The sequence below is a fragment of the Hoplias malabaricus genome, chromosome 14 (genome assembly GCF_029633855.1).
Source record: "Hoplias malabaricus isolate fHopMal1 chromosome 14, fHopMal1.hap1, whole genome shotgun sequence".
NCBI classification, from domain to species: Eukaryota; Metazoa; Chordata; class Actinopteri; order Characiformes; family Erythrinidae; genus Hoplias; species Hoplias malabaricus.
The window spans coordinates 2734162-2756803 of NC_089813.1; the positions used below are offsets into that span (position 1 = coordinate 2734162).

The 22642-nt window shown below is 40.7% G+C and overlaps 1 protein-coding gene across 1 annotated transcript; it reads left to right on the forward strand.

The window, feature by feature from the left end:
- Positions 1–16072: 16072 nt before the first annotated feature.
- On the forward strand, positions 16073–20987 carry LOC136665551 (H-2 class II histocompatibility antigen, A-U alpha chain-like). The gene is made up of 4 exons (XM_066643174.1): positions 16073–16187; positions 17384–17623; positions 19789–20070; positions 20615–20987. Exons 1-4 carry the CDS (start codon positions 16124–16126, stop codon positions 20734–20736), a joined length of 708 nt encoding a protein of 235 aa, XP_066499271.1. The 5' UTR covers positions 16073–16123; the 3' UTR covers positions 20737–20987.
- Positions 20988–22642: the final 1655 nt, after the last annotated feature.

The window sequence follows — 22642 nt, forward strand, 5'->3', positions numbered from 1 at the left end:
AGCCCCTTTACTCTGATTCCCCTAAATAAAACCCAGTGCAATCAACTGCCTTCAGAAGTCACTTACTCAGTTAATAGTGTCCAGCTGTTTGTAATTTAGTCTCAGTATAATACACCTGCGCTGTGAAGGCCTCAGTGGTTTGTTAGAGAACACTAGTGAACAACAGCATCATGACGACCAAGGAACTCACCAGACAGGTCAGAGATAAAGTTGTGGAAAAGTTTAAAGCAGGGTTAGGTTATAAAAACATATCCCAAATTTTGAGCATCCCAAGGAGCACAGTTCAATCCATCATTAAAAAAATGGAAAAAGTATTCTACAACCGCAAACCTACCAAGACATGGTCGTCCACCCAAACTGACAGATTAAGCAAGGAGAGCACTGGTCAGAGAAGCAGACAAGAGGCCCATGGTCAATCTGGAGGAGCTGCAGAAATCCATAGCTCAGGTGGGAGAATCTGTCCACAGGACAACTATAAGTCAAGCACTCCACAAATCTGGCCTTTATGGAAGAGTGGCAAGAAGAAAACCATTGTTGAAAGAAAGACATAAAACGTGCCATAAGCCTGGAAAAACACCTGGAAGAAGGTGCTCTGGTCATGAGACCAAAGTTGAAATTTTTGGCCTAAATACAAAGCACTATGTGTGGTGGAGAAACACACCATCCCCACTGTGAAACACGGTGGTGGTAGCATCATGCAGTGAGGATGCTGTTCTTCAGCAGGGAGAGGGAAGCTGGTCAAAGTTGATGGGGAGATAGATGGAGCTAAATACAGGTTAATCCTGGAAGAAAACCTGTTGGAGGCTGCAAAAGACTTGAGGCAGGGAAGGAGACAATGACTCTAAACATATAGCCAGAGCTAGAGTGGAATGGTTTAGATCAAAGACTATTCATGTGTTAGAATGGGCCCAGTCAAAGTCCCAACCTACATCCCATTGAGCATCTGTGGGAAGACATGAACACTGCTGTTCACAGACGCTCTCCATCCAACCTGGCTGAGCTTGAGCTATTTTGCAAAGTAGGAATGGCAAAAATCTCAGTCTCTAGATGCGAAAAGCTGGTAGAGACATACTTCAAAAGACTTGCAGCTGTAATCGCAGCGAAAGTTGGGTTTACAAAGTATTGATAAAGGAGCTGAATACTTTTGTACGTCACACTTTTCAGATTTGTATTTGATTAAATGATGAAAACAATGATGAGAAGCACAGCTTTGTTTCCTGGTTCCTCTGGGCTCTGGTTTGAAGGTGAACTTGTTCAAAGACGTGTTGTTTTGGCATTTTGATTACAGTGGGCCTCTCAGGGCTTTTATAAACTGGTTTTACCCGAGTGTGCTCAGTTTACCAACACCACAAACACACACACAGATTTTTCAATTCAAGTTCATTGTTTTGGGCGGCACGGTGGCGCAGCTGAGTCTGGCCTGAGTCTGTAACTGAGCTCCAGATTAACTTCATAAACCTCAGGAATGGTTCAGCCCTGATCTTCAGCTGCAGGTTGTAATGTTAACATCTGAATGTTCACTGGATGGGGGTCACTCTGCTGGGGGGGTGTCACTGCTGCACAGCTTTGGGGTCTAAGCGTAAGGGTCTTGGGTACAATCCTCTCCTCAGGTCACTGTGTGTGAAGAGTTTGTTGTGGGACTGTGTGAGTGTGTGACGGACTGTCGCCCGGTCTGGAGTGTGTTCTTCTAGTGTAGTGTAGGCCATGAACTGAAGAGGGGCCTGGAAACACTGGAGGTTGGGGGGGTTCACAGCATGACTTAGCTCCCTTTGCAACTTGCTCTCTAGTTCACATGCTCATGTCTGAGGGAATCTACCATAACTGTGAAGAATGTGCAGCAGACTGAGGTTCCTCCAGATCTCTGCCAATCCCTGCTCTGCTACCTTGTTCACTATGCCCTTTTGAGAGCGTAATAAAAAGATCCCTTGAGCAGAATGGGCTCCAGATGCAGACAATGTCACTTTTAAAGTAAAAGTATGATGTGTTTTTGTGAACTTTATTATTAAAGCCATGCTGGATTGACATCTGTGTAAGTCTGAGTGAGTGAGTTAGTGATAAAGAGAGAGAAAGACAGAAAGCCTGTCTGGAGGATTTATCTGGTCTGTCACTTTCAGACGTTTCCAGGCTGTGCTCAGTTTATTGCATTTTATTATTTAAAGTCACTGACAGTCTTGGAATCCATATCTCTGATTAGGAATTTCAGTATCCAATGTCTCTGATTATGGAATAAACTGGCCAGAAAACAAGACATGGATTTGGAGTCCACCAGCTGTGAATAGACTGTTTATTGATCTCATAACTCTCTACAGCTCAACAACTTTAATATTAGATTTATCCAGAGACTGATGATGTAACTCTATCACTGCTACTTCACAGGTCCTTGGTGGAAGTGCAGGGGCTTTCTCAGACTCATCTGATTGACTCAGTTTGTGGTTTCCTTTAGTTTGTGTTGACTTCTTCAACCAGAACCGAAATAGAGTGGTGTTTGGTTTGTTAGCCGCAGCTGGCAAGCACAGCGCTTCTGAAAGTTTGAAGCTTCCAGTTTTTGCTGAGGGCCTGTAATATCATATCAGAGAAAAAGAGAAATAACTCGATATCAGTGTAAACATTCCTTATTATAAACCATGTGCCTGGGAAAGTGTACCTCTGAGCTTAGGCCTGGAGCCGTATAATGTTCTGCAGCACTGGGCTGTGGAGCAGTGGAACAGTGTTCTCTAATCTATTAACATCTGCACCTGACCTTACTCCATCAAATCCTCACAGCAATGTGCCAACATCCTGTATCTTCCCTTCATTTCAGAACAAAAAGTATTTTGGCCACATGGTGTATGCTAACTGCTAATATCCAGAGTACTGAAAGGGTTAAGGATCTCTAATGTTTATCAAGTGTTCTACTATAAACCTATAGAAGGCTATTATTGTCCTTGATGCCCTCTTGTGTTGGCGCTGTGACCCTGGGACAGGTTCAGACTGTAGGTTTCCAAACTGTGCTTAGCTTATTACAACAATGTATCAGTCAAAGACAGATGATTTAAACCAGATGTGAACTTAGTTGACATCACCATTTTGAAGATATTCTGTGACCAAGGGCCATCTGTAATAGATGACTTTTAATGAGCTTCCTTTTTCTGGTGAAATGGTGTGATGGTGTTGTGTGAAACGCTGCAGTATTGAGACCCGCAACGGAAAAGATAGACATTAAACACTGGGCAAGGTTTAAATCCTGTTTAATCCTTTGCTAAATCCTGCTTTATCCTGAGGGCTGTAAAGATAAAGTATATAAAAGTATACCATTAAAAATGAGGAATGCTTTCTGATTTACTTTAGCACTGTGTAAAATATTTGGTTGTTTTTTTTTATATTAATTTGATTTGAACAGTACTTCTGTTTCAGGACGATGTAAAGCCCTATCTACACTTTAACATGACTTCATCATTATCACAGGTGTAATGTGTAATATCCAAGGCTGGATGCAGGAGTGTGGGTTCAGAGCTGTTTGCATTCAGGTCACATGTGGATGAATATTTTTTACAGGTGTCTTGCTGAGTTTGTCTCTGTGTGGAAACCTCTCAATTTGCTCATAATTCTCCAGTTTCAGTTCTGTCACTGCAGCCTGAGGATAAAAAAGGTCTGTGCTGTTTTCACTGAAAATAATAAGTTCACAATAATTATGCAAAAAAGATTTGGTGGTGTCTTTTGCAATAATCACAAGTGACCACCAAATTTATACATAACCTTTATTCTTTAATGGTTTTGGGGTTTAATTTTATTAAAGCTGTGCTGCCCAAACTGAGGCCTACAGCCAATATTCAAACTCTACAAGATATTTAAACCATTCAGTGAGCTGCCCGAATGATTCCCTTTGTGTTTCCACTTTGATGGTAATCAAGAAAAAACAAGTTTTTAATGCTCAATAAATTATCTAGGTATCCAGTTAAGTTATTAATTTACAGAAACCAGCTTTGTGCTCTAATCTCCTTCTAAAATTAATAACTGGGGAATCTAAATGTTTTAATAAATCTAAAATGAAAGACCTCTATTTCCGCTGCAGCTGCAGCAAAGCTAATGTGTGACATCTAGTGGCTCATGATGAATATTACACTTTATAGATATAAAAACGCTGCAAATGCCGCTCAAGTTAATCAAATTAAACGTAAAAAAAGTCTAATCTGGTGGAAGAAGAGGATCCCTATTTAAATGTATGATGCTGCACATTTCAAGTTAAAATATAGCAAGAGTCATTTTAAGAAAATTAATCACATTCAGCAAATGAGAAATATAACACCATTTCAACACTAGATGGCATTACTTGATTTCATGGGGACTCAAGCTTCGTTGATGATACACTGGCGCCCTCAGTGGTTTGTGACAGATTTTGTATAGCAGCTGCAGGTGCGCCTAAGGTCACTGTGTCCGTTAAATGAATAATTGTGCTGTTGAGCAGTGGAACTGTGTTATCTAAAGTGATGGAACTTCCTTCAGTACCTTTAGGATGAGCTGGAATAATTAACCAACATCAGTGTCTCATGTTACTTTTTTTGTGGCTGATTTCACTCAAATCCTAACAAAAATGGTCTAACATCTAGTAAAAGCAGTTATTGCAAAAAATCAGGGACAATACCTCTCTTAGTACAGCTGATTCACAAGAAAATTTTGATAGGCAGAAAGGTTTTGTCATCCACTCATGCATGCAGTGAAAGAAAACACAGTGGTTACAAGAGCAGAATAAAGTCAAATAAAATCAAAATTTATTTATATAACGCTTTTTATGCTGTGAACTTTTACAAAGTGAATCAAAAAGCTCCATGTGAACAACGGAAGGCAACAGCAGCAGGAAAAACTCCCTCGAAGCTGGAGGAAGAAACCTCCTCTGATCAAACTACTGAGATAAATAATCTATATTTTAAGTAGTATAGTACTGATGTAAAAGTGATGGATATAATGGGTATTAAGACAACAATAATAATAATAATAATAATAATAATAATAATAGCAACATCTGAGTGATGCTAATCTGAGTCCATTTCTACTTCAGTGTAATTGATGGTGGGGGGTAATGGTGAGTAAACTAAAAACAAAAAATCATAACTTAAAAACTATATTTTCAAAAATGTTCAAATTTAAAAGGTGTTTCTATGAGGAAGTTATGGTGAATTGTTCAGCTAAAAAGTGAAAAAAAATGGTTTTCGTGCAGAGAAGCTAGTGTGCGGTGACATCACGCACCCTAGCTATCACCCATTCAAATGAAGGGAGGGATTTTGAAGGAAGGATAGAAAGGGAAGGATGAGTGCAAGAGGTCTGAAAACGGAAGTGACGGGTCCCGGTGTATCCGGGTCCGACCGTCTGAGGTCTTGTGTCCGTAGCTTGAAAATTGTCAGAGTTAGAGCACTTTGAAAATTAATTCTATAGAAATGACTGGGAGAAAACGGAGCGAAAAACGAGTGTAGCGTGCAAATGGGTGCGGGTATCGGAAAGCTGTATACAAGCCCACATCATCGCTATAAGACGCACGATTTGCAGGTGGAATGGAGTTGATAGCTCGAAAACTCGAAAAGCGGACAAGGAAACGAATAATAAGAATAATTAGAAGAAAAATATATTGCGCCGCTGCTTAAAGTAGCAGGCTCAACATAGTTACTCTCTGGTGGGTGGGGGACACTGGGGATGTGAGGAGCTATTTGCTGCACTGGCTGCAGATGCTCCAAAGCCAGTGGGTCTGGGTGTGAGGGCCTGAGGCAGCAGGGTGGGCAGATGAGTTCCAGACTGAAGGGATTCTGGGGTTCCCAGAATTCTAGGATCCTCTCTATAGAACTCTAAACACTTGAAGAACCTTAGTGAGATTAAAGTTTTCTTTGTATTATGAAAGTGTTCTTCAGACTGATGGAGAACGTGCTGTAGATGGTTCTATATGGCAACATTTAGAAAAGGATTCTACATGGCACAAAAAAGTGTTCTTCTATTACTATAATTTCAAGCTTACAACTATGATTTCAAGGAACCGTTTATGGCAACAGAAGTATTTTCTACAAGGTGCTCTATAGAACCCTCTATAGCACATTCTACATCAATCTGAAGAACACTTTCATGTTGCAAAGGAACCTTTAATCATACAAAGGTTCTTCAAGTGTTCAAGGTTCTGTACAGAACCTTTTTCTTTACTAAAGAACCCATGTAGAACCATCATATTTAAGTGTGAGATTAGGGCATAAACATATAGCAGTTGTTTTTTCACAGATTTCCCACCTGCTCTAAATTGTTTAATTACTACAGGACTCACTCAGAGGTAAAAAAGTCAAACAAAGCATGAAAAAAAAAAAACTACAAGTACAAAAACTACGAGTACAACTACCACTTTAACTGTATGATTTGTGTGTGTGTGTGTGTGTGTGTGTGTGTGTGTGTGTGTGTGTGTGTGCATATAAAAAAATGTTATCAAGTTGGTATATACTACAAATATATATCAGAAGAGGCAACATAGATTACTTTACAATACTTTAGTGAATCACTGTTTCACTGAGAGCTTCAGCTGCTGTTCTTAAAACAACAGAGTGAACGCTCTCGGGTCTCGAACTCACCTCTGTGCAACACAGAAAGACGGGGTTTTCACATGGAGCCCACTGCGCCACTGAGGAACACTGCTGAGAGTTCTCGTTGTCATATTTTTTTTTTTTGTTACAAAAAAATCTTTGTCTATTGTCACTGTTATTTATTTTGTTTTATTTTGACATATGTATTTATTTTTAATTCAAGTAATGTTTTTTTTCTTTTGGCTGCTGATTATATATGATTACAATATGAATAATTGCGGTCACAACTCTCATATTTTCGCATAATTTTACAAAATGAGTGAGTTTTTGCAAGTTTCCCGCTGTGAAAGCCAGACCAAATACATCTGGAACCATTGTAGTTTGGACTATGGTGGTGTAAACCAAGAGGGTGCAAACCACTGTGGTTAACAAAGTATGATGGTTTTGGGAAAAACTTCAGACTTCAGATGTTGGTTGGTTTAATGATGCATCCTACCACATTAGTTCAATGCAAGGCTCCGTCATTGTATGGGAAATGCACCCCTGGTCAGTTATCCAAGAACATGTGTTTAAATTCAACTACACCGTCAGACCTTGAAAGATCACTAGTAAAATTACTTCAAGAGTAAAGAATTTACAGAATTTTATGTTATTAATAACAAAGCTGGCCTTTCTCTCTTCAAAATATTTATGAAATCACACTAAATGACAAATGATCTGTTTATGACACAATTGATTGTTCAGTCATTTTAGAGCAAAGTAACTTATATTATTTAAGACTTTTATAATGAATCCTTAAGAGCTCTTAAACTCCAATAAAGTACTGTGCTGTGTAAATATTTATTGAATATAACATTGTTATAAGCATTTACTCTGTGGCACAATTTTATATTTAACACATTTTTTAAAAGTTTTGTTTTATTTTAAATTTGAATGGACAATGCCTTTAATTAACCCATTAGACCTTCATGGATGTTAGTTCTGGGATTGCATGTTACAGTCTGTAATTAGGAATGATCAGAAGAGTTAAAATGCTAACTAAAGCCTATAGAGCAGGAGACGGTCAGAGTCATTAATGATATCATGTGTCACTTTAAAAAAATGTTTACACATTTTATGTGTAAAATATTAAATGTATCAGATATGTTCATGTATCAGAATAATCTAGTGACAATTTGTAAGAAATGCAAGTATTTTGGGTTAATTTACACAGTTATATTGTCACGCCTTCGTCTTGTCATGTCTGTTGTCCCCGGTCATGTGCTTTTAGCACATGGCTATGTTTTGTTTATATCCTTGTCTCCGCCCTCGTCCCGCCTCCTCGTCCGTGTCATGTGTTAACCCGTCCTCGTTATCTGTCCAGGTGTGTCTCGTTTGTGTCTGTATTTAAGCCCTCTTGTGTCACGTCCTGTTTGTCGTACATTTCTCATTTCTCCCATGTCTAGTCGGTCGTGTTTTCTTGTCTGTCCGTCTGTCTCCACAGCTTCTCCCCGTCTCTTTTCATTTGTCGTTGTTTTCGCTTTTTGTCCGTCTGTCACGCTTACCCTGTCTGGTTACCCGTGTTTAATTTAGCCTGCTTTGCTCCGTTTGTTTTCGTTCTGTTTAAGTCTCGTTGTGTTGTTATAAGCCTTTATTAAATATACTGTGTTTTAGCGAGTGCGTCCGCCTCCCTCAATCCGCCCCTCGTTCCTGACATATATAATGTGAACACACACTCAGAACACTTTCTGAATGTGAACTGTGCAAAGTGGATATATTATGAAAGATTACGAAAGACATCTGAGAATACACCTTGCTGAAAATACATGTCTATTTAATCCTATTCTGTTTGATTGCACTAATAATAACACACAAATATGAGTATCTTCTTAAAGTATTGGTCATACCTCTGGTGTTTTGCACTGAGGCCGTGGGTGGAACTCAGGGCAGAACAGCAGCCCAGAGGCGGTCACATGTCTATGTTGATGTGCAGTGCATATGACTTCTACCCTCCAGACATCGATGTGTACTGGCAGAGAGACGGTAAAAAAAGTTACCACTGATGTGACCACCACTGAGGAGCTGGCTGATGGAGACTGGTACTACCAGGTCCACTCTCACCTGAAGTATACCCCCAGATCTGGAGAGAAGATCTCCTGTGTGGTGGAGCATGCTAGCCTCACAGGATTATGATCTACGACTGGGGGTGAGGACAGAATGAGATTATTACACACCTTTAAAACCTGTTTAATACTGAACCACTTCATGTTCATGAGCTTATTGAGCAGCAATTCATCCAGGAGGTGCTTGTAAAAAATTGCTGAATACATAATAAAGTCCAGGAAGTGCTTCAAGAAGGGGTTTCTCACACTTGAATAATCTCTGGAGGTCCGTAATGGTCTAAGGTCAGCTGTTTTATTTATTTACACAGACACAGGGAGAACATGTAAACTCCACCCAGATGCTGTTCAGTGATGCTCAAAGCAGGTTTGTCTCTTTATTGTCACTTTGTCTCTAGAAAGCTTACAAAGCTTCACTAGTTCATTCATGAGCAAATAATTTCAAATATACAAAGTTTAGTTAGCATTCCATCCGGTTCCTGGGATAAATACTGAATCTATTTTTATTTTTTTATAAGTGGCATAATGCAGGGATAGACCCTCAAACACCGGCGTTGAAACGTTCTGATGGACCTTCATGTTTTCTAGAGGTAAATAGGTAAACACTGAGGTGGAGAATATCGAGTACCTGTGGTTAAACTGGAAATAGACTGTAGACTATAGGAAGTAGAATAGGAAGTAGACGGTAAATATAATGGCATGTTAATGAAAAATCTGAATCAGTGCAGTAATAATCTTTTAAGCCTTAAGTGTAGCGGTAGAGAAGTGTGTAATATTAGGGCATGCCCCAAACACAGGCCAGTAGTTCTACTTAAATGATGCTGTATCACTGCACAGGCCAAAAACAAAGCAGAAACAATATTTAAAAAAAAATATAATAATAATAATAATATCAGGAACTGTAGCAAAAGTAATTCATTCATTCATTGTTTTTTGGGTAATAACCTTAATATTGTATTTTTAAATTGTTTTTTATTTACAACTTGGAAATAGGGCGGCACGGTGGCGCAGCAGGTAGTGTCACAGTCACACAGCTCCAGGGGCCTGGAGGTTGTGGGTGTCACGTATCACGGGGTGGACTGACGAAGGCGGACGCACTTACTAAATCACAGTGACTTTATTGAAACACAAGATAATAATAAACCAGAGACAGACTTAGATAACTAGACAAAATATAAGACAGAGAGACTTTGACAGATAGAGAGGGAGCAGGACAGAGAAACAGCTAAACAGACTCAACCTAGACATAGAACTAAATAGATAAACCTGGACACAGAGCTAAACAGAAACCTAAACAGAAAGAGCTAAAGATAGTAAGCTAAGAAAAGAACTAGACAGAAATACTTAACAGAGACCTAGAAATCTAAACAAACACAGAAGCTAAAGCTAAACATAAACACAGTGCTAAATCCAAAACTAAACACAGAGGGTTATAGCAAACATGACAGACAGACTTAATAACATGACCTAGGAAAAGACAGAAACAGACAGACCAGACTGAGTAACACGACACAGCAAAACTGGATGGAACACTAATGACTTGGGGCATGAGACGAATGACTGACCAACAGGAACTAGACAAGGGAACTTAAATACAAAACACAGACGAGATGCACCTGAGACAGATAACGAGGAGGCAGGGTAACAAATGAGACACAGACGAGGAGGTGGAACAAAGGCGGGACTAGGGCGGAGACAAGGACAATAACAGACAAAGCCATGTGCAGATAGAGCACATGGTGGGGAAAATAGACCTGACAGGATGAGGGCATGACAGATGCCCCCTCCAGAACACGCAACTCCTGAGAGAGAGCACGTAAAACAAGACAGATTGAGACAAGACAAGGAACCATTAGGAGACAGGACTCAGGACAGGACAGGAGACTAAACAAGAGACTGGACAGGTAACTTACAAAATGAAACAGGAGATGGAACTAGGGACTGGAATGGACTAGACAGGACAGGAGTGGAAACACAAGACTTAACAGGAGACTGGGGTTGCACATTGGACAGGAACTGAGATGAGACTGAGGACAGGACAGGACCCGAGACGGAGGACTGGACAGGTGTATGTGACTGGACAGAGGCTGGGTGCTGGGACTGGACAGAAGACCGGACAGAGAGTTGAAAAGGGGACTGGACTAGAGACTGGACAGAGGGTTGAAAAGGGGACTGGACTAGAGACTGGACAGAGGGTTGAAATGGGGACTGGACTAGAGACTGGACAGAGGGTTGAAATGGGGACTGGACTAGAGACTGGACAATGGGGGTGAAATGGGGACTGGACTGGAGACTGGACAGAAGAAGAGACTGGTGACAAGACACTAGACTGAAACATGGACTGGACTGGATTATTAACAGGGGACTGGACAGGACTTGGCTGGGGAACAGGGACCAGGACGTTTACAGGGACAGACACAAACACAGTGACAGGGACGGGAACAGAGACAAAGGCAGACACAGTACCAGGACGAGGACAGAGACAGGAACCAGGGCAGGAACAGTCATGGGAATCAAAACAGGAGGATGCCCAGGACTGGCAAATGTCTGTGGGGAAGCCTGGGCACAATTCTAGGGATCGGCCCTAAAGTCCTTGTGGCCGACCTACGGACACGACCAGGAGCGGCCGGGGCCACAGTCACGGGTGCAGAAGCGGCCGGAGCCACAGTCACGGGTACAGAGGCGGCCGGGGCCACAGTCACGGGTGCAGAGGCGGCTGAGGAAGCCGCCTTCGCAGGGACAGGAGCAGCTGAGGATACCGCCTTCGCAGGGACAGGAGCGGCTGAGGAAGCCGCCTTCGCAAGGACAGGAGCGGCTGAGGAAGCCGCCTTCGCAGGGACAGGAGCGGCTGAGGAAGCCGCCTTCGCAGGGACAGGAGCGGCTGAGGAAGCCGCCTTCGCAGGGACAGGAGCGGCTGAGGAAGCCGCCTTCTCAGGGACAGGAGCGGCTGAGGAAGCCACCTTCTCAGGGACAGGAGCGGCTGAGGAAGCCGCCTTCTCAGGGACAGGAGCGGCTGAGGAAGCCGCATTCACGGAGACAGGAGCGGCTGAAGGCGCCGCTTTCACGGGGACAGGAGCGGCTGAGGAAGCCGCCTTCTCAGAGACAGGAGCGGCTGAGGAAGCCGCCTTCGCAGGGACAGGAGCGGCTGAGGAAGCCGCCTTCGCAGGGACAGGAGCGGCTGAGGAAGCCACCTTCTCAGGGACAGGAGCGGCTGAGGAAGCCGCCTTCTCAGGGACAGGAGCGGCTGAGGAAGCCGCCTTCTCAGGGACAGGAGCGGCTGAGGAAGCCGCGTTCACGGAGACAGGAGCGGCTGGTGCCTCGTTCATGGAGACAGGAGCAGCTGAAGGCGCCGCTTTCACGGGGACAGGAGCGGCTGTAGGCGCCGCTTTCACGGGGACAGGAGCGGCTGGAGGCGCCGCTTTCACGGGGACAGGTGCGGCTGGAGGCGCCGCCTTCTTGGAGACAGGAGCAGCGGGTGCCGCGTTCACGGAGACAGGAGCAGCTGTGGAAGCCGCCTTCACGGGGACAGGAGCGGCCTGGGTGGCCACCTTCACCTTCACAAAAGCTTCCAGATATGCCAGGAGGCTTGCAAGCTTTCCTTTCGGATGAGCTGGAACTATTATCCAACATCAATGTCTCACATTACTCTCTCTTTCAATCAAATCCCCACAGCAATGATCTAACAGCTAGTAAAGACTTTTCAGAATTATAGGCACTGGAGACTGGTTTGATTTGCGGTCAGTTGTCTGTAATCTGAGATTTGCAAATCATTGCATTTTGTTCTTGTTTACATTTATTTACATTTTACACAAGAAATAGCCAATAGCTGCACCTTAGAATAACTGAATGTGTAATTATGTGGTGTCTGCAGACATTTGTGCAGTGTACAATGAACATCAATTCACAGTGAAACTCAGGGCATTTATAGAATTGTCTTCATCAACTATGAGTCTCCCATACCACGTGAACGTTTTAAACACAATTACACATTTATAAGAATATATACAATTTTGGGGAAATAAACATTTTGAAAAAAATAAAAACCTGAAGAGAGAATTTTGCAGGTGCTTTAACAGACTATAGATGAAAACAGCGCGGCGCCTGGAGCAGGTCACAGCAGCTCTCAGCACTTGTAGCAGTAGGTGAAGGAGGTGTCCTGGTGTGTGAGTGAATGAGTGTGTCTGTGAATGAATGTCTGTATGTGTGTGAGTCAATGTGTGTACCCAGATAAGTGAAGCGATAAATAAGATCAGCCACATCATTTTCCTTCAGTTAATTATATCTATTTATGCCTCTAGATTGAGTTCTTCTGGGCTTAGGAGTGTTTCGTGAGGTTTGCCTTGGTTTGTTTTTGTAGTTTCCACTTTGACCTTTATTGTTTATTTATTTATTTATTTTACACAAATTGCATTTACACAAACTAAACTTAATTATGAAAACTGTGAAACATTATTTAGTTTACACATGTAGTGGAGTATGGACCGGGTAAAGAGATGAAAAATCAAATGAAGAAATAAAGAAATGAAAAGTTTTGAATTAAAACTGTTTCACCCTGGCAAGGATTTTCGTCTGTGACAGAATCCACATTCCACAGACCGCGGGGGTGCAAAGACCTTGCAGTCCCCCCCCACCCCCCACACACACGCACACACATAAGGTCTTCATCAAAGGGTTGACCAGGACCCGGCTACGACACCCTTCCTCCCTTCAGAAACGTAAATATAACAAATCCACTTTATGATGCTCTTCGACCAAAAGGACATCAAACAAAGGGGAGTTATAATTCTGTTTTATGACAATGGCACCTAAATGTCTCGTCCTTATCTCGAGCCCACTAAACAGACAGCCCAGATGGTCAAACTGATTGAACTCGGGTTGACCTCCCGTTAACCATCCGCACCGGACGAACAGCATGGACCAACAGCGACCCCAGGTGGACGTTTGCGAAATCACGTCTCGCCTAAGGCCGTCCAAATACATAATGGACTTAATGAAATTTTAATAAGTATTTTTATGCAAAATGTATGAATGTCACTCTCTGTGTCCTCAGATGAACGTCCACCTTCTAATGGAATGATGTGTATTACTGTTTCTATCATGAAAGGAAGTTTCTGTCTCTGATTAGAAAAACGAATTAATATCTTCCAACAATATTGTAAATGGGATGTAAACACGACGTACCCAAGATAAAATCTTATGTAAATGTTTGATATTAATAATCCAGGACATTCATTGTGATATGTTACTAACATGTATAAGAAATTTCTACCTTTTCTGTGTGAATCTCTGGTCTAAACCTTCCCCCTCTTTTCTCTTTCGGGAGGCGAGTCACGTGAGCCTCGGACTCGCATCCAATCAAAAGAAGTACACCTCCCAATATGGCGTGACCGCGCTGCCTTTGAAAAGACAATGCAGTTCAATTCAGCTCAGCACAACAGCAGCTCAGAAGATCAGAAGCTCAACAGTGGAAGCTCAGCTCAACTCGCTTCTTTTTTCTTTTCTGAAACCCTCGCTCTTAACTTCCGCTCTTACGTATTTTCTCTAAGCTCTCTCTCTGACTCTTAACTTCGTTTCCGCTCTGAATGCCTGCACGCGTTCTCTTTGTTTTATCTCTTCAAGCTCGAACCTCTCCAAGCGAGAAGTTTTCTCCTCCTCACGACGACGAACAAAAGACTTTTGAAGAAATCTCACTAAAGCTCCCAGGAGACGTCTTGAGTTAGCTAGTGTGAGAAAATCTACGAGTACGTCGAATGATTTGAATGCCTTCTTTTCTTTTAATTGTGTTTTTGTTTTATCGCCCATCGAAGTTTGATCTCACGAGTTATCAAAGCAGGTGAAACTTATTCGTGGCCAGAATAAGATATCACCCTTTTAGATTAGTTGATAGCGGATATATTAGCGTTATAAGCTGACTTCTGAGGGCACTTCTTCTGGAGAATCGAGCGACGAGCTAACACTCTGAAGAAGCCACTCCACTCCGGGGAGAAACCAGCCACGCCTGCAATTCTCCGAAAAGGAGAACTCTCGATCGACGCCGCCCTGCCTGAGGCCGAGAGTGCCTGACTCAACCGGAAGGGAATCTCCTTCACAAGCGGGCCTGTCTTTCACGACGCGGGAAGGACGAGAAACAACCCCTAAAGCACGGAGGTTAAAACAGCAGGACGCGACGGGTCGGTGAAACGGCAAACAAGTAAGCCAGCTAAATTCTCACATTCTCCAGAAGCTGATGCCTAATTAAGTCCCTTTATAAATTTATACATAATCAAGCCTCAGTTAGCAACATTTTAGTCACAAGTCATAGTGCCTAGCTTATCTTTAAAGTCGAATCGGTTTCCCCTGCGTTGATGCCGTGAGATTTCAAGATTATGCTATGTTAATTAAATATCCTTCTTCTTTGTCAATAAAACTTTCATTATTTGAAATTACAGTGTGTACAGTCTATTCATTAAATTTCTGAAAATCCTGAAGATCTCACTTAGCTTGACTATTATTTATTCTCAAACTAATTATTAACGTTTTAATTGCTTAAGCCAATTATAAACTTTAATTGCTATCATTAGTTAAATATCAGTAACTATAAGGGTTTGAATAAGGTCAACGCTATAAACACAATATATAAATATATATTTCAAATATATTTAATTATTTATCACGGTGTATGATAAAAAAACCAACATACACTACACACATGAACATTTTTCAGGTTCAGATATTTAATTATTAATTAGTATTTTAAGGAAAAAGTAATTTTTCTGAGGTCGCCTGGCACCACTTGCTGCTTCACGTACCACCAATGGTACACATGCCAGTTTGAGAGCCACTGCTTTATACAACACCGAAGGACAAGCCAAATAAATTATTATTTCTAACTTATCAACCACAAAAATGTGTGGCAAGGGGCTTATTTGCAAATTGAAGAGACATATTTTTCTTTCCTTTCCTTGATATATGATATTTGATATTGTGAATCTGTCATTGCACAAATTCCCTGGACTTTGAGTTGGGGAATTAACTGTGCAAGGTATATTTGAATATATATTAGAACTTTATTTTTAATTTAATCTTTGACAGATTTGATGTTACACTCAAAAAACCTGCACTGAAACCCTTAATGGAATAAACAGCTCCTAATGAGCAAAGTCATCATGTTTATCCCATATCACTAAAGTCATGCTTTGGAAATGCAACTGAGTGATACAATCCAGAGATCTGTAGATCAAAATACTAGGTTTTGTGTTCAAGAATCCCAATGTAAAACGAGTGATATTGGAATGTACTGTACTGACTCTGCACTGTCTCTGTACTGTCACTGAAGTACTGATACACCACTGATGAAGCTGAAACTAAACTCTACCCAGATACTGCAGTGTCAGAGCAGTAAAATTCATATTGGACAGTTTACCTGAGAGTATTCAGGTGTGATGACACACACACAGAGAGACTGTGTTGAGTTTGGACTCTCTCCTGTGTGAGTGTGTGTCCTCTGCACTGATCACAATGAAGCTGGGTTTAATCCTCGTCTGCGCAGCTCTGCTTCCCACTCTTCCCACTGTAACAAGCAGTGAGTAAAGTAATTTTTATTAAATTAAGTATTGATCTGTGCGACAGAGAGAAATACCAATACCAGATGCGTTTAATATATACAAAAATAATCTGGTGCATAGATATGAGTTTAATATTTGGGATGGCCCTTTACTCTTGCTGTCAGAACAAAGCATTTCTTAATTTATTAACTTTTTAAATTGTTTATTGGATATTGGGTCTCAAGTTTAAAAAAAGGCCCTGTGAAGGACTAGCGCCCCCTCCACGGTGTGTTCCCACCTTGCGCCCAGTGATTTTGGGTAGGCTCCAGACCCACCGCCACCCTGAACTGGATAAGGGTTACAGACAATGAATGAATTAATGAATGTCCATATTCATATGTACCTTGCATTTAATTATCGATTAACTGACAAAACCGCATATCAGCAATAAATTACTTTAGACTTATTTGGATTCAAGAGCGCCCAGTTACTTGCACAAAACCAGGTGTGAAGCTGTGTGTTATGTGTAGATCATTATTTTCTAGGGTTAGGGTTATAGCATTCTCAGGATCTCATCATTGTTTCAGAACCAGAAGCTACTCTGAATGCAAGCACAAAATAACCTCTACAATGAAAACATATATTCCATTAAATATATTGATAAGTAATCTAATACCAGCTTCTACCCTCCCCGCTGACCACCAAGGCGAAGCACAGTTCATTTCCAGCAAGCCTTTTGTGTTTCATTTTCTGCTGTGGGAGCTCCTGACACTGAAAATCTCCTGCTGTGACGTACACGTGTGAATGATCGCTCTGGGACATCTCTGAAGCCGATACTCTTGAGTTTCTCTAGAAATTTGTGTCAAAGAGACACTGTCCCCTAATCTCTGCTCGGCTAAATCCCTAAAATGTGTCTGTTATGAACATGATGAAGAATCACAGTGTGGGGTAAACGGTGTGTTTGTGTGTGTGTGTGTGTTTGAGGGGGGTGGGAATTGTTTAATGTGAGCCACAGTATGTGAGCTGTGCAAACCCTCCCCCAAGTTCTTTTTGTTTCATTGAATTCAATGTCCTGTGCACACTCTGCTGATAGCACAATAAAAAAAACACAACCTCTCTCTACTGGTAGCACATCCCCAACAAAATCACAGCACATACCACCCCCCAACAAAGTGTTTAAAAAACATGTTTGAAATTGTGCATTGATGTTCTTTTCCCCTTCTCTACTTCACAGTTTTGCACAGCGATATCTACCTAACCCTTTGCTCTGATACAGATGAAGAGGTAATAATTGGACTTGATGGAGAAGAAAAGTGGCACGCTGATTTCAGTCAGAACATAGGAATGTTGACACTACCAATGTTTGCAGTTCCTGTGGACTATGTAGATGGAACCTATGACACTAGTGTTTTTAATATTGAAAACTGCAAACAATGCTTGACTGTACTTACACCAGCTGTCACAGAACCAGCAGGTAAGACCATCATTACAGCAACACATTCACAGTTATATTCAGCAGTGATGCAGAATAATATTAATCCTGTTTAAAGTTCAAATTTATATTTCATGAAAAGTATTAATCTGTGAAAATATTGACCGTGCAGATGTCAGAGACCACCCTATAATTTATTTCATTTGCACTCAAAATGGCCATTAAAAGAAAAGCAGTAAATGTATAGTTTTGTACAAATGTTGAGGCACTCCAAGGGGCTTGTAGACCAAAGCAGGATTCATGGGTTTGCCCCCTTCCCCCCTGTTCCTCAGCGCTCAGGACCCCCACAGAGCAGGTGTGATGTGGTGGTGGATCATTCTCAGCGCTGCAGTGACACTGACGTGGTGGTTGTGTGTGAGTGTGTGTTGTGCTGGTGTAGAGTGGTTTAGACACAGCAGTGCTGCTGGAGTTTTTTAACCCCTCAGTGTCTGGACTGAGAACAGTCCACCGACCAAAACATCCAGCAGTGAGTGTAGAAACAAGGAGGATGCTGATCAGTGTTTGACTGGAATCATAAACACAGGGCAAGACTCACACAGAGAGTTGGAGGAAACCAAAGACTGGGAGGATTTAACAAAGTTTAACTGAAATAAAGAAATCAAGACAAATACAGAGCCAGGGAGGGGCCCTGGGGTGAAAAGAAAATAAATAATTTGAGTGAATGAGTAACTAATTAATTCACTGGGGGCTGCATAGAAGGCAGCAGCCTTTTGCCAGAATTCTAATAATGTGTGTTCCCTGGTACTAATGACTACAGTCATTGCACATGAAGTAAAATGATCATTATTAGTAATAAATAAATATTAGTAATAAATAAAGAACAATATGTAGGCTTAGTTAGAAATGAACTGAAACAACCTTCAAAAAAATAAAAAATAAACCGATTAAGAAAATATATTTTAATTAAAATGTGTGAGTCCAATTTTTTATTTATTATTATTATTATTATTATTATTATTTTATGCACGGCCCCTACCAGGCTCCGTAAGAAAATAACCAAGCATCAAGAAAACAATATAGGAAAAGAAGCTGGTAAAGCAATAAAAACTATACCTCAAGAAGGTGGCTAACATAATTTAATAAAGAAATCATTTTGAGAAGCAACAGAGAGATGCTTTCGCAAAGTATTTCCGCAGAGTGGAGTGGAGGAGCAGGTTTTGAGATGGGGCTGAGAGAAAGAGGCTAAATAGGGTGGCATTTTTAGGCTCCACTGCCATTTTATACCCTGGTGTGTCACATACGTGCTGACAGATGCCCCTTCTGACTCACAAATGTTGTCAAGCTGGTATATGACAGTGGTGTTAAAATGCCAAGCATGTATGGCTTCAGACTTCACAAAGGATTTGACACAATGGACAGACTTCACTTTTACATAGTCCCTCAATTTTCACAATCTCAAAATAATTGGACAATTAAGCAAATGTAATTTTAAATGTAATGATTATTTTTAATACTTACATGTAAATCCTTTGTGGTATGTATATCTACAGTACTGCGCAGGAGTCTTAGGCCCCTAAGAAAATGATACATATTTAAAATGCCCTCTCAGTGAGTGTGGGGCTGGTATAAAGTTATATATAATCACAGTAAACACAAATAAATAATAATATAAAATCAGAAATATAAGATCTTTTTTTTATATAAAGCAGTGGGTGAAAGTGAGTTTGAAGAACAATGTTTTGTTCAGATTCTCCTTGATTTGGATGAATTTGTTAAATATACAGCACACATTATTTAATCTAATTTTTTATTCACCATTAAAACTAGGTACTGGGTGGTAACCTCAAATAATACAGACTCCACGAGGAGAGACTTGGGCAAAGTTAAATACATTCACACACAGAGGATCACACTGGAGTAATGGGATTGGGTTTATTCTAATGTTGGCTGTTATTTGTAATTTATTGTTGTTTTTTATTAGCAAATAAAAACTTACTGCTCAGAAAAACATCTCTAGAGCCTAAAACCTTTGCACAGTACTGTACATATGTAGTTTAATGGAAAATACAGCTGTCTCTCATGGCATAATAGGAGTATACTATTTTAATGAAAGTATGGTTCCAGACTTTTACACAGCGCTGTAAATATCACACTGTATTTATTTATGCATTTACCAGATTTCAAAATGTCTTCTGACTTATCTTTAGATGCACCCCAGAGCTCAATATACACCAAGGAAAATGTGGAGCTGGGCTCTAATAACACACTCATCTGCTACATCACTGGATTCTACCCTCCACACATTAAAGTGACATGGACCAAGAACAATGTCATTGTTACAGATGTAGCTAACTTCAGCAACTTTTATCCAATTGCTGATGGAACCTACAAACTGGTCTCTACTCTGAGCTTCATTCCAGAGAAGGGGGATGTCTACACCTGCAGTGTGAATCACACAGCCCTGGACAGACCCCTGATTAAAGTATTTGGTGAGATTTACATCTGCTTATAAGATTTAAACTTGTGTTTTCCATCATCAACACTACCTATTTGTTCTTTTTGTTGTTGTTGTTTTGTGATTCACGGTTTAGTCCCATTTTACATGCTGTACTTTTCACATCTGAATATATCTGTATTTTACTGAAAAAATCTGTACATCTGCAGAGAGATTCCCTTCTTGTTTCCTTGCTCCTATCTGCACTATGCTTTTTCGCAGTGATGTAAACTAAATATAAAATGCATGTTTAACAGAGAAAGGATATAACAATATCTTATACACCACAGCCATATATTTTACTGTGAAATTCTGGCAACCGCAGCAGGCAGTATTGTATAGAGTACATTACTTTAGAGTACAATACATAACATTATTTTTTACAGAGTACATGTTATATCAGTGTTTAAACAAGGTATACATTAATATAAGTTAATATAGTTATTTCCATAAACAGGTTTAATCTCTGTGTGTGTGTGTGTGTGTGTGTGTGTGTGTGTGTGTGTGTGTGTGTGTGTGTGTGTGTGTGTGGGGTACAGATGTGCAGGTTGCTCTTCCCCGTATTGGTCCGGCTGTGTTCTGTGGAGTGGGTTTGGGTGTGGGATTGATCGGTGTCATCATTGGAATTGTCCTTCTCATCAAAGGAAGAAAGTTCAGCTGAGGATCTGACTGTAAACATTATAAAATTAATTTGGTTTAACTAACAATGCTTTTTCTACTGATTGTGAGCTGTATGTAACAAGTCATTAACTGTGTAGCCCCTTTGTCCAGAGCCACAGATAATGTAATTTTGCAGGCCCTGCAGCACCTGAGTGTAGTGTCACTCACAGCAGCGCCCGTGCACACTGAATGGAGCCAGCTCTTCTTTTCCCACTACTTTTGCATCAAGAGCTTAAAAGTAATATTTTCTTAATTTTATTAAATTGTAACAATTAAATATATGTTTCTGTTTGTGTGTTCTTATTTTGAAATATAGCTTGTCACAATTTAAATAAAAATCTAATAGTTGGCCAGACAGACCTGCCACACTTCCTTAAACTCAAACAATATGCTCCTGTCTCAACTTCCTTTAAAAGACAAGCATTATGTAGAAATTCCATGTTCGGGTCATGTTCACATTAATGTGTGAATCTGAAGCCAACCAACCCACACACTGTGAAACAACACCACCCAGTCAGTTTTCTGTGTGCTGCCTTAGTCAGAAAACATGGAATAAAACGAGTCGTTCTGATTCTGCTCCGCTTCTGACTTTAAGTACAGAGACGTTAGAATTGCCCTGCCCCCTCATCCAAGTCTGTCCAATCACAGCACTTGACCCGCGTTTATGTGAGAGCATAAAGACGAGGTTAAACCCAGCAAAACAGATGCAACGAGTGCAGAGAAATAAGAGCTCTGAGTAAAAACTAAGAAAATAAGAACAGATGAGAAAGAGAACTGAGCGAAAACAGCTAAAAAACACAGTTTCTGCTCCTTGCTCCTCACTGCTGTGCGCTCGGGGTCAGAGTGAACAGCGAGCGGCTCATTATCATTTAAAGGAACAGGGGAAGAATGCTGCTGTGGGGCTCGTTTTGACCAAAGCAGGACACAAATGTTTCACTAAGAAGCTGAACTGGAGATGAGGGAGAATATGTTCCATTTAAATGAAACACAGGCATTAAACTGCAAAGATTGTTTACAAGAAAAACAATACATTTCATTATGTAAAACATTTCTTTCTACTGTTTTTAATTTCACGCTGTTGAAAACATACTATCACTTTGCTCTGTTATTGTTTTCATTTCGCATACTTCCCAACATTTTGGAATTTTGGTTTTGTTTTTCAAAACACACACTGTCAAAAAGGCCCAAACAAGGTGAAGCGATGAAGTGAGGCATGGCAATGTCATGGCAACACACCTGTCAACAGGTGTTAAATGGGTATTTTAAGAGGCATGTAGCACATGATGCAAGTCAGTGATCAGTGTTGTCTCTTTGTCTGAAAGGATCCATGCTTTGTTTCTCACTTCAGCAATGAAGAAATTTAATGATCCAGGGACAATATCTTTTCTGAATTTTGTAGGTTTACTTTTATTTATATTAATATATTATTACATTTAAATTATTAGGGGCCTGTGAAGGACTGGCGTCCCCTCCAGGGTGTGTTCCCCCTTCCACCCAGTGATTCCGGGTAGGCTCCGGACCCACCGCGACCCTGAACTGGATAAGTGTCACAGACAATAAATGAATGAATTACAGTTTTTAGTAGGAAGTGGATATCTTGTGTTTCAGATGTGAAATGAAAGCAAATATCACTGAGGGTTAATAAATAAGGATAGATGGTTATTTAGAAAAAAAATAAAAATAAAAAATAAAAAAACATTTATTAAACTGTTTGGGGGTTCTGGGTTTCATGCTTGTATTCCTAAAGCATCTGATAGGGCAGTGGTCGATAAAACCAAGGTTAATATTAAAAGCATTGTAAGAGTTTCCTTAACCATACACTGAGTACAAACAGACTTGCAAAGAATGTGACTTTAATGACTATGGGCTAATGTATTCAGCTCTAACTTCAAATGATGAACTTAAAC